General features: G+C 38.5%; 1 protein-coding gene across 3 annotated transcripts in view; it reads right to left on the minus strand.

The window, feature by feature from the left end:
• The window catches only part of SLC39A12 (solute carrier family 39 member 12), a 73,663-nt gene that overhangs the window by 39,818 nt on the left and 21,384 nt on the right, over window positions 1-12,461 (minus strand). For all 3 annotated transcript variants that reach the window (XM_072825647.1, XM_072825646.1, XM_072825645.1), the window contains exons 5-7: window positions 12,104-12,273; window positions 7,251-7,422; window positions 2,567-2,736 (exon numbers count right to left, since the gene is read on the minus strand). In XM_072825647.1, the coding sequence (XP_072681748.1) occupies window positions 2,567-2,736; window positions 7,251-7,422; window positions 12,104-12,273 (512 nt within the window). The remainder of the gene's footprint in view (window positions 1-2,566; window positions 2,737-7,250; window positions 7,423-12,103; window positions 12,274-12,461) is intronic.

Below are 12,461 nucleotides of genomic sequence, written 5' to 3' on the forward strand. Positions count from 1 at the left end.
TAGGAGTAATGAATATATTCACCTTTCCTTCTGGGGAGGACATGACAACTGCTGGAATCATTCAAAGCCAAGTTTGCTTTTAGTTGTACAAATACTGCCACTATATGATTTAATCAGAGTCAAACAAAATGTGTATAAGAGAAAAGACAGGAGAACCAAATTTTCATATACTCTCAGTCCTTCCCTCCACCCCAGAGTTTAATCTGTATCTGTTTGCACAGCAAGTCTTTATAACAGATCAACTTATTTTATATCCAGAAGAAATATAAAGATATATTTCATCTGGGGCTTATTCTCCCTATGCCCCATTGTAATTAAACAAAACTTTTTAAAAATGTTCAGATAAGTAAGAAATCTGCCTGAAAGATTTCTTTCATGGAATGTATACTGTGTACCCAGCAATCCTGTCAGCTCTCTGAGAAACAAAAGGATACAAGAAATGCATTAAGAATTTTCCTTTAGTTGACTCATCCCATTGGTTGACCTCATGATTTCTTGTGAGCCAGTAAATCATCATGTATCATATTGCCTCCCCGGGAGAAGGCAGTTTGGGAAACAGCTCAGTGGTTTCTACATTTAGGATGCTACTGACCATCAAAGTAAAAAAAGGAAAAAGCAATCCTATGAGTACATACTGTACACATATGTGTGTTCATAGATGCATATGTATATTTAGGTACATACACGTAGGTGCACATGAGTACGTGAGTGACTGTATATATATATGCAAGAATATACATTGAGTTTCTGAACATAACTCAAAACCAATATATGTTAGTCAACTTTTCCTTTTGGTAAAGACACTAAAAGATACCCATCTAATATTTGTAATTACTGTAATTTCACAAAATAATGGACACAGTAAGTTCATGAAACAAAACAGAAGAAAACCCCACAATCTCAGAATAAAATGTAGACCTTTAAGTTGAGTAAATTTTGCTAGTGAAAAAACGGAAATCATGGCAGTCATGTTTTTCTTGTTTCTGTGCAGTCCTCTGAACACTAACCATGGATCACCGTTGGGAGCCACTGATGTTTCTAGCTTTCCACCACATTTGTACTGCACCTTTCTTTCTTTCCCCAGTAACTTTTGTCCACGTCTCTTCCCTCAAGTAAAGCAGTTGCCTTCCAATTTTCATGAAACCTAACTAATCTTTTAAGCTCCTCTCTGGAACATGTCTCTGCAGAACCAGTTGAGGGCCCCAGCCCCTCCTCCTACCCCCAAGTCCATGCCTGCTGTCTGGAGTTACATGCCCCCCATGGGCAGTGGGGGAAGGCACAGGAAGCCATAAGACCCTTTTGCTGTTTTGCAGGATCCTGGGCAGCGAATAGCTCTGCAACCCCGAAAGGGACCTAGGAAAAGTCTTCGGCCACTGCCTCAAGCCAATAAACCCTGAAATATTTCCAGAAAATTAGATTAAAGGGGAAATTAAAACAAATAATGGTTTGTTTCATTTTCCAATGCTCACTTTGTGATTTTCAGAACATCTAATAATCATTGAGCCCCTGAGCAACAACAGTGACCCGGTAGGAAATTGCCAGAGTCTTGTGGAAATTTTTAACATCTCCAGCTTTGCAAGAGGGGAGATGGGCTCATTTGCCCATCATTAACTATCCCAAGAGATTTCAGAGGGAAGAAATAACCTCATCTAAGAGCCCCTTCTGTCTGAACTCTTGCATCTCAGGTCTTTGTCCTTTCATTTCTGACAAATAAAGAGCCTCAGAAGAATTCAGCAAAGAGCCAGCTTCCTGGTGCTTATGTTTTTCTTAAGGTAAATCTAGATATTATTAGGCTAAAAAAAAAAAAAAAGGAAATTCATTTTGATTGTTCAAATGAAGAGACAATACTGATGGGGCAATGACAGAGGTGTGGGCAACAAGGGTTGGAACAAGGGATAATGAGACACCTGGAAGCTAGCAACCTCAGGAAACCATTTCCACTCTTAGGGCAGAAAGGGCAAAGGTTGGAACTAAAGTCTATAGCTCAGTGGGAGGTGGAGCTGGGGAGGGGCCTCCCATGGGAGCTGTAGTCTTGTAGGTAATCAGTTGCTTCTAGAGCAAGTGCAGAGCCAGGAGTGTGGGGAAGAAATATCCCTGCCTCTTTCTCTTCCTACCCTGGCTTTTCTGTTGTGACTCCATTGGCTCAATCCAAACAAAATTCAGCTCCCAAGGAAGCTGAGGAGAAGCAGTCTTCTGGGGCAGAAAAAAAGCAGCAGAGAGGGCAGAGAAGGGATCTGATGAGAGTTGGGGACAACTGGAGAAAACTCAGCCCAACATCTTGCAGCCCAATTCATTTTCATTTAACAGATAAGTAGTAAATATTTCCTGAAATTTTGTTAATAGGAATCTGCATCTGCAACCCTTTTTTGGTCTATTTCAAAAATAACAATAACATGTGGTGAACCTAAGGACTGGTTCTCTTTTCCCCTATAAGTGTTTTGGGGAAACAATACTTATTTCCAAGGAAGACGCTGGCCAAGTCACTGTGAAATTTTGCATCAACATCTCCAGTGATAAAATGGAAATGGAAATTAGAAACACACCATTGAAAACAGAAAAGAGTTACCTGAGGGAGAAGGTGGAGCAGAGCATCTCCAGTAAGTGTCCCAACGGCCAGGCCCACAAACAGCTGTAAAATAAGCCTGTAGTTCTCACAGCTGTGGAACAGAATCAGCGTTGTCCCAAGCATGGAGCCCAGTGTGAGCAGAGCCACGGCCACTGTGCTGTAGCCATATTCTAAGCCAAATGGAGATTGCAAATTAGTCAGTGCTCATCATCTATTACCAGAGCCCCAGCCAGTGAAAATGCCAGAAGAATACATCTTACAGTACAGCTTATAGGGATATGGAGTTGTTCTATGAGTATAAAAGTCTTATTTCTTAAGGAAAAGAATGAAAAGACTTTCGCCATTAATCTTGTCGCTTTGAAGTTACCCCAATGACTCCTTAGTAAAGCAAGCGAGGACCTAGCTTACCTCTCACTACCAAAGAAATTAATTTCTTTCACTATAAACCACAGCAACTGCTGCCATACTCTGGTCAGGATTTCCTTTGAATCCCACTTAAACATTCTAAAGTCAAGGAAGCAGAGTTACAGAGGAAGCATGTAGTTTGGGCCCTAGAAGACTTATGTTTCTGTACAAGGGAAGTACATCCTTCCAAAAGTTCTCAAAATTATTCATAACGTCAAAAGTGTTTATTATCCATGGTGCCTAAAATGACAGATCAAGCACAAACAGAGGGAGCAGGGGAGAGAGAAGAAGGCTTCCTCTTGAGCAGGGAGCCCAACACAGGGGCTTGATCCCAGGACCCTGAGATCATGACCTGAGCCAAAGGCAGATGCTTAACTAAGCCATTCAGGAGCCCCTGGACAGGCTACATTTTAAATTATTGCAATAATTTTTTATAACCTATAAATTTATCTCATGTTTCTAGGCTCCTAAATTTTCAAAAAATATTTAAGAAGTGCAATTTTTAAGATTTTTTTCAAACAAAAGCAAATATGTATGAAGGATGAAGCAGCAAAGAAGGAAAGAGAAAAGATTAAAAGAGACAGAAAAAAATGGCTTTCAGGGTCCAGTTGACCCTTGAACAATGTTAAACTAGAGGGTTTTTTTTTTTAAGATTTTATTTATTTATTCATGAGAGACACGGGGAGGGGGGAGAGGGGGAGAGAGAGAGAGAGAGAGAGAGAGGCAAAGACACAGGCAGAGGGAAAAGCAAGCTCCATGCAGGGAGCCCGATGTGGGACTTGATTCTGGGACTCCAGGATCATGCCCTGGGCTGAAGGCGGGCGCTAAACCGCTGAACCACCCAGGGATCCTCCTAGAGGGTATGTTATTAAGAAAATCATAAGAGGAGTGCATGGCTGGCTCAGTTGGTTGAGCGTGCAACTCGATCTTAGGGTTATGAGTTCAAGCCCCATGTTGGACATGGAGCCTACTTAAAATAAAAATTAAAAAGAAAAAGAAAAGAAATCATAAGAGAAAATACATTCACAGTATGGTACTGCATATATATTTAAAAATATGCATATAAGTAGACTTGTGCCATTCACACCCATGTTGTTCAAGGGTCAACTGTATAAACAATTGGGGGATAGAGTTTTCCAGGCCGCCATTTTCCTTTGCTTGCAAATATTCAGAGCAAATACTCTGTCTTCTACTTATTTAGAAATTACTTATAAGCCATGGCAAATTGATTTGTAAACAGTGAAGGAAGGTAATTACAAAATTAAACTATCATTTCCTTTAGTGACTGCAGATAATAAGTTAAATGAAATTCAGTTATCATACTAATTAAAGCCCATTATAGATTTTAAGAAACTATCATCTTAAAGTTTGTTGAAATAAAAGGTATTCTATTCTTATTCTTATACTTTTCTGGAAGGTTCATCCTCTACATTATATCATATTAATATTAGCTGGTAACATGGTCTTACGTTTTTAGGAGGACTTCTTTGAATCATAAGTTCTAAATTATAAGAGTCTAATATTAAAATAGAGTTGGCAGTGTACTCAAAAGAAGCAAAAAACTTTCAAATTTTAATTTTCCCAGGCTTACCACCACCCCTTCACTTCTAGTGAACCTCTACAAGACAATTGTTCAATGGATATAGAGTTGCAGTTTTGCAAGCTAAATAAAAAAGTTCTAGAAATGTATTGCACAATAAAGTGAAAATACTGCTGAACTATATACTTAAGAATGGCTAAGTTTCATCTCAGTTTCAATTTTTTAGCCACAATTAAAAACTAAAAAAAAAAAAACCAAAAAACAAATGGTTTGGAACCCTCATATACTCACCTAGAGGTCTTATTTTATTCTGACTTAGTAAAAATATCTGTGTTATAAAAACATCCCAGCTACTTAACCAAGGTTCATATCCCACTCTTCCACAAATAGATTCTATGTGGGAATGTCATTCTTTTCATTGAATACATAAAGACATTTGAAGTTTAACATGAGCACCTGGATTGTCTAATAAAATTCAAAGTTGCCACATTTTTATGATAGCTACAAAAGATCAGAAAATGTTGAGAATTCACAAGGATAAATTAGGGTGTGGCACTTCCCAGGCAAAAGGCAAAGTTTTCAGTCCTTTGATTCTTCTACTCCTCTCCCCTTTGTCCTGAAGGGATCCACGGTGTGGTATTGGAGAGGAAAGGGTACTTCCTAATTTTAGAGCTTAGAAATCTGTTTAGGTCCTCTGTAAATCAGATTTCACCTGTTCTTGTGTGGCAAAGATAGCCTAAAAACCATAAAATCTGCCATTGGTGGCCTCAGATGCTGCTAATTACGCCAGGTCCTCAGAGAGGTGTCATGGCATCTTGACTGGAGTCAGGCAGCTTGCAGACAGGTTCTATATAAATGTTTCCCATCATTACAATAGTAGGATGGAAAACATTCCCTAATAATTGAATTCCTAGCCATTCTTGAGCAACTCCCTCGAACAGGTCTGAAACCTGTTATACTTGGCCACAATACTCTTTCCTGTAAAGGTTATGCTTATTAGGGGTCAGGTGCCAGCACACCAAACACTGCTCTTCATAACCTCTCTCCTGCCTCTGTCTTCATCTCACATTTTCTATTGTTAAGCCTTTCCCTTAAGTTACAAATGCAACATTTTTAATTGAGCACAGCAATGTTTTGGGGGGTTCTATAGTACGTGTGATTTCTCTGAATTTTTCTCAGGAAGACCATTCTCCAGAAGGGTCTAGACATCCATTAGAAAGATAAACATTTTTCACCAATTTCCAGTTCATAAAGCTATTCTGCAGCAGTCCGTATGTAGCAGATACCGCAGCAAGTGATGGCCATGTAAATATCCTCATGGAGGCTCCTAGATACCATGGTCTGTCCCCCTTACCCATTTCTGAGCCATCGCTGACCACCAGGTGCTGAATTATTTAATTATTCAGTTTTAATGAAGCTCTTTTCCTTTCAGTGAATGTGGAGTCTTAGATATTTAGGTCTGGCAGGTTTTTGTTCATATAAAATCTTCAAATGAACCACTTGATGCTGCAGAATTCACTGTGTGTTAGAAGTGCATAGCTGGACAGTTCTTCCCTGATGGGCATTGCAAGACTATCTCAAAGAGAGAGAAAAATGCTCTGAAAAAGCATTCATAGGCTCTCAGATCGCTGGTAATATTTTAAAGGGTGCGGGTGTTAACTGTCACATTTTTGCTATCCATCATGGATGTTCTTAGGCCGCATTTTCTCTTTTAAAGTGCTTTAAGTTACAGAACATATTTTTTGTACACATTATCCCATTTGAAACTGAGAGCTACCCTGTGAGGCCTTTCAGCAGAGCTCACCTACTACAGTGATTCAGTGGGGTAAGGTGAATGCAAATATCTTTTCTTCGCTTCCTGGGGATTCCAGCCAGGTCTGGGAGCCTGGCACCTCCCTCTACGGTCACTTCCACCCCAGAGAGCTCTTTGGTTTACCACAGCATGTCTTCGTTTTTTATGTGTGTCATGATGTGTGAAAGGATAGTAAGGAGGTATCACTGCTGTCCCACCCTGCAGAAAAAAGACAGGCCCAGGGAAATAGAGATGGCTTAAGATCCCAGAGTCGGCTGGGGATAGAAGGCACGACTCAACTTTGAATTTCTGATCCTATCACTAATGGTCTTTCTCTTATGCCATGTCAGTTCTTAACTAGGAACTTTGACGTTGATCCATGACTGAGTCATACATAGAGGACAAAATCAGTTTGTGTAACTTATATACACAATAGAAAATATTCAATGAATGGTATTGTAGCATAATGGCTGACAACGAGGACTCTGGGACCAGCTTCCTGGGGTTTAAATCCCAACTTTGTCACTTATCAGCTGTGTGTCCTTGGGCAAGTCACTTAACTTCTATGTGCCTGTTTTTTTTTTTTTAATTTTTATTTATTTATGATAGTCACAGAGAGAGAAAGAGAGAGAGGCAGAGACATAGGCAGAGGGAGAAGCGGGCTCCATGCACCAGAAGCCCGATGTGGGATTCGATCCCGGGTCTCCAGGATCGCGCCCTGGGCCAAAGGCAGGCGCCAAACCACTGCGCCACCCAGGGATCCCCTATGTGCCTGTTTTTGATCTACAAAATAGATACTATTATTATCTAGCTCAGGGTTCTTGTGAGGATTGAATAGTTGAGGAATGTAAAATGCTTAGAACAGTGTTTGATATATAAGTATCCTGTGGTCAGTGTCATTATTATATTACATGCACTAACTTTCTTGGGGAAGAACCACAACTTACTCTCCAGAGTGGTCGGTGGCAGCTTTGCTTGCTGGTCCTTAGGCAGCTGGCAAGAGCAGCTGAGCAATTGCTGGATAATTCCTGGACTCATTCGCTTAAAGTCCTCCTTGGAAATGGGTGAAAGGCTGTTCTGTAGAAATATCTCCACCAGTTGCCCTGCAGAGAAGCAAGACTATGGGGAAAACATCATTGTTACTAATCTCAGCAAACAAACTTCCCATCAATTGCCATTCCTGAGAAGTCAGAACTAAACAGAAGGGCTAAAAAGGACACAAGAAGCCATTGCTACATTTTCCCCTTGCAATCTTTTGTGTATATATAATTTCCCAAGATTATTTTAAACCTCTAATCAAAGTCAGCTGTATCTCACTTTCATTTTGAGTATTATGTAGTATGAGTTTTGCACCCTTTTATCTTTTCTGAAAACATGCACTGTATTTTACAATGTGTTGAATGGTTTTCTAACCAGCAGTTTAAGGAAGCTTTGATACTTTTTTTTGCTCTTCAGTGGGATGGCTTTGTATCAACCAAATCAAGATTTTATATGATAAACAGGAGCTCTGAGGTAATGAGATCATTGCCTTTAATATTCTCTGATTTAATAAGCCTATGTAGGCAACACATATTTTCAAAAGCAATAAAAGTAAAGTAAATATTTTAAAAAGTGAATGCTGTGTCAACCAGTGTGTGTGTAAACACTAAATAATATGGATATCTTTGTAACTGACCTCCCATCTCCACAAAAATAATTGAAATAGTTATTATTTTCTACCGCTGCTTATCTAAATCTTTGCAGTTTTTCTACGTTGCATAGACATCTTTATAAGAGATAAGGATTATAGATAAACAACAAATGCACTAGGTCTCTCAAATTTGCTACGAGGAATCTGTGTATCTCAGAAGTGTTTGGGGCTGATTTTGTGTATCAAAAATTACATTTAAGAGTTTTAATGTGTCTATAGTTCCACCAGCACAAATGGCGGCTTCTACTGAAATCAGAGCCTTGCACAATGTCTTTTTGAGCTTTAGTCACAAATCTATGAGGTATTTGAAGAAAATCATTCATTTACGAGGCTCGTGTGATTTGCTCTGCTGCAGAATGCAGGGATTTTTAACAAAGGCACATCACTGATCAGAAAACGACGACATATTTGCTGGGCTGTCCCGTGAAATTTTTGTGGGGCTGAATCCATGAATATATCTTGATTAGAAAATGTTTGACTGTAGGGAAGGGAACCAACTCGAACCAGAGAGAACCAAGAAGAGATTGCACTAGAAGGCACTAAGGATTTCTGAGATTGAAAAGCTAGCCACCCTTCAGGAGGAACTCAACTTGAAGCTAGAAAACCAGAACCAAGGATGTTTCTGTCTCTCTCTTTTTGGGGCCAAGTATTTTCTCCTTTCTGTTTCCCTCTGAATATATCTATTTCCTTTCGTGGTCTAGTGTTCTCTCCCTTAGTAAACACATGGCCATACAAGCCCCAACTCTGAAGTGACCTCTCAGCCCACAAACCCAAGACTGAGTTGAGTCTGCAAGTCCCGACAGAGATCTGATTGCTTCAGCAAAGCCACAGATGGGCTCTCTTGGGTCAGACGTCCCTCTGGTTCAATCAGTTTTGCCGGCGAGATGGGAGGTGGGATCATACTGTTCAGACATGGTTGCCAGCCTCACGCCTGTGGGTGAGGAAGGCATTTCTCAGAAAAGGACTTGGCAAAACTCCAAAAGATTTCTACTACAAAAAGCAAGAACAGAAAGCTAAACTTGGGTGGGTTTTTTTTTTTCCCTTTGTCAAAAAAATTTGTGCCAAAGACAATATTCTCTTTTGCACCGTTTGTTACTAATGGAATAGAATTACTTCATCATTAAAAATACTGACCACAAAGGGAAACTGGCAATAAACTTTTGATGATGAGTCCTTTGCAATATTCTCATTGAAAAGTGCCTGACTGGTAGGTAAAGTAGTGAGGAGACAAACATGAACGGAGTGCCATGCATCTCTTTCCCCAGGTCACTGTCAAGAAATTGAATAGTTCTGGTCTTAGACTACCTTCTCCTAGAGTAAGGATATTCTATTATAAGCTTCTGTGCCCTTGATCTTTATTTGCTGTTCCTGGGCTTTTTAGGTCATTTGTTTGTTTTATATTTCTTCTGAAATCACTAACATACAAATGTCCTTGATGGTGACTCATTATATTCTATGAATTTGAAACCCAAACTATTTTTAATAAAGAATAAAATAGAATGAAAATTTGGATTATCCAGCCAATAACCTTTAACATATCTTTATTCCTTTATATAAAGCTTCAATATATGTATATCCTTATTTTGATGTCATCAGACTTCTTTTTTTAAATTTTTTTTATTTTTTTAAAAGATTTTATTTATTTATTCATGAGAGACACTGAGAGAGAGAGAGAGAGAGAGAGAGGCAGAGACACAGGCAGAAGGAGAAACAGGCTCCATGCAGGAAGTCTGATGTGGGACTCGATCCCAGGTCTCCAGGATCACACCCTGGGCTGAAGGTGGCGCTAAACCCTGAGCCACCTGGGCTGCCCTGTCACCAGACTTCTATGGTAACCTTACAAAGATATTCTAAAGCAGGAGTTCATAAACTTTAGTTTTGAGAATCACTTGAAGGGCTTGTTAAAAAGAGAGTTCTGGGTTCTACTCTCAGAGTTTATGATTCAGCAAATGCTGGGATGGGACCTGAGAATCTGCATTTCTAAGAAGTTCTCAGGTACACTTTGAGACTACTAGTCCAAATGACATAGGCAGGATCCTCAGATCTGGTCTATCTTAGGGTCCTACTGAGAAGCACAAGGAAAGTGACATGCAGTGTTAGCACAGGAAATGACTACTACTGTTCTTAGAAGTCACATGCTTTAAGTAGGTAGTTCCTAAATTTTAAGAAACAATTTTCATTCTTTATGAAGATAAGGTCTCATTAAGCAAATTTGCTTCCTTCCTAAGAGTCAGCCCTGTGGAAGCATCAAAGAAGACTTGGCAAACAAAGATTAACAGAGACATCACCTCTCTTCACTATGAGTTGAATACAATAAGCATGAGTTTGAAAGAATCAAATTTAATAAATGTCTTTATATCTTAGATATATACATATATATCTTGTATATATATCTTATATGTAGAAGTAACAGAAATTGACCTTTAAAAATATTAAATATTCTAGTTAATCACCTGTTTTTGTCTAAAAAATAAAACAAGTGAACAAACAACAGAAAAGAGAAACAGACTCAGAAATATGGAGACCCAACTGGTGGCTGCACTAGTTGGGGGGGGTTATGGGGGTTGGGAAAATAGATGAAGGGGATTAAGAGATACAAACTTCTGGGGTTGGGGAGGGAATATATGATACTGCTTGATCATGTCTTCATAACTCACAGCAATAATATTCTGCATTATTAGGCATCTGTAAGGGATTTTGCTCTTCTAAGGTACAGACTGTACCTTGCTCATCTAAGATACAAATAACAAAAATAGTTTTATTTAAATCAACATTTCCCAAGCAATAGCACAGTTGTTAAGACCACAGAATATGTTATCAGACAACCTTTGTGTATATCCTCAGCTTCTGTCAACTGAAGCAATTATTTATTAGCTCCATGCCTCAATTTCCTCATCTGTAGTATGGAATAATATACACTAACCTCATATAGTTGTTATAATAATAAAATAATTATAATAACAATGCCCATGAAATAGTGCTATGCTATGTCTAAGGCATAGGGCATACTCAATAAACATAAGCCATACTCATGGAACATCAATTTCTCAGGATTTTAAATGATTAGGGCAGGGAAGAATTCTACAGTCAAAGTTTGAGAAACACTGGATTCAGTGAGATTAAAGAAGTTTATTTGCTAAAGGACCTCCCCAAATAACTTAATATGCTACAGTGCAATATGCATTTCTAGTATTTTCTAAACCAATTTGACCACAGAACCCCTTTTCAAGGAGCATTAATATATCCCAGTGAATGTACTTTGGAGCATAACTTTAGGAAATATGGATATAAATATGTTTATAAGTTCATATATCACCTTTTCTCTTTTTTTAAAATTTTTTTTATTTTTATTTTTATTTTTTTTATATATCACCTTTTCTCAAAAAACTTCTCAGTGTTACCTACTATACAAATATTTCTCTGTTGCTCACAGCTCTAAGTAATCTCTTCATAATCTATCCTGCATTTTTTTTTAAAAGATTTTATTTATGTATTCATGAGAGACACAGAGAGAGAGGCAGGGATATAGGCAGAGGGAGAAGCAGGCTCCATACAGGAAGCCTAATTTGGGACTTGATCCCAGGACCCTGGGATCACGGCCTGGGCCGAAGGCAGACTCTCAACCACTGAGCCACCCAGGCGTCCCCTAACCTGCATTTAATGCATTCATTCATCATTGTAAATATATATGAAAAATTATATCCTCCTACTATCCGGCAAGCTCCAAAGGAGTTGTGCCTATTTTTGTTCAGCACTGTATCCCTAATGCCCATGATGGTGACTGGTAGGTAGTAAATACTCAGTATGTTTGCTGAATTAATTATTTATGCATTCAATACAGACACAAGGGAGGAAAGAGTATATTTATATTTATATTTACATTTATTTATATTTATACCTATATATACTCTATGTTTTTCCTACATATCTTGGCCTCATGTTTATGCATACAGAGATCTATTTATAGAAGGAAAAATCCATGACCACTCTAGAAATAGAGTATTTTTACATTTAAGAAAATACACATTATCCTTTAAATTTTCCACAAGTCTTATAGAACTTTTACAACATTGACAGTAGCAACTTGTGATATAAGAATAATGACCATACCTCATCCCAGGAAATGGAACCATCATGTGACTCTTGGTCCATCGATACAGATAGATTAGAGCCCCAATCATAGATTGTTAGGTTGTTTTGTTTCCTTTGAAGTTGATGAATTTTATCTTTTCTGATACAGGTACTTTTGGTCCAGAGAGTATTGAGGAGTTGCTCTAGTTCTAGAAATTTCATACAAAATCTGGTGTCACATAGAATAAAGACAGGTGAATCTTAGGATAATCATAATTTCTTATGGCCACAGCATAGATATTTTGCTAAATAGATTTGGTTCTGATGAAAAGTCAAGATGTTACTCTGAATAATACTAAAAGAACACTTAAACTTCATGGGAATATTGATTCCTTTG

Source organism: Canis lupus, chromosome 5 (genome assembly GCF_048164855.1).
Source record: "Canis lupus baileyi chromosome 5, mCanLup2.hap1, whole genome shotgun sequence".
In the NCBI taxonomy this organism is placed as follows: Eukaryota; Metazoa; Chordata; class Mammalia; order Carnivora; family Canidae; genus Canis; species Canis lupus.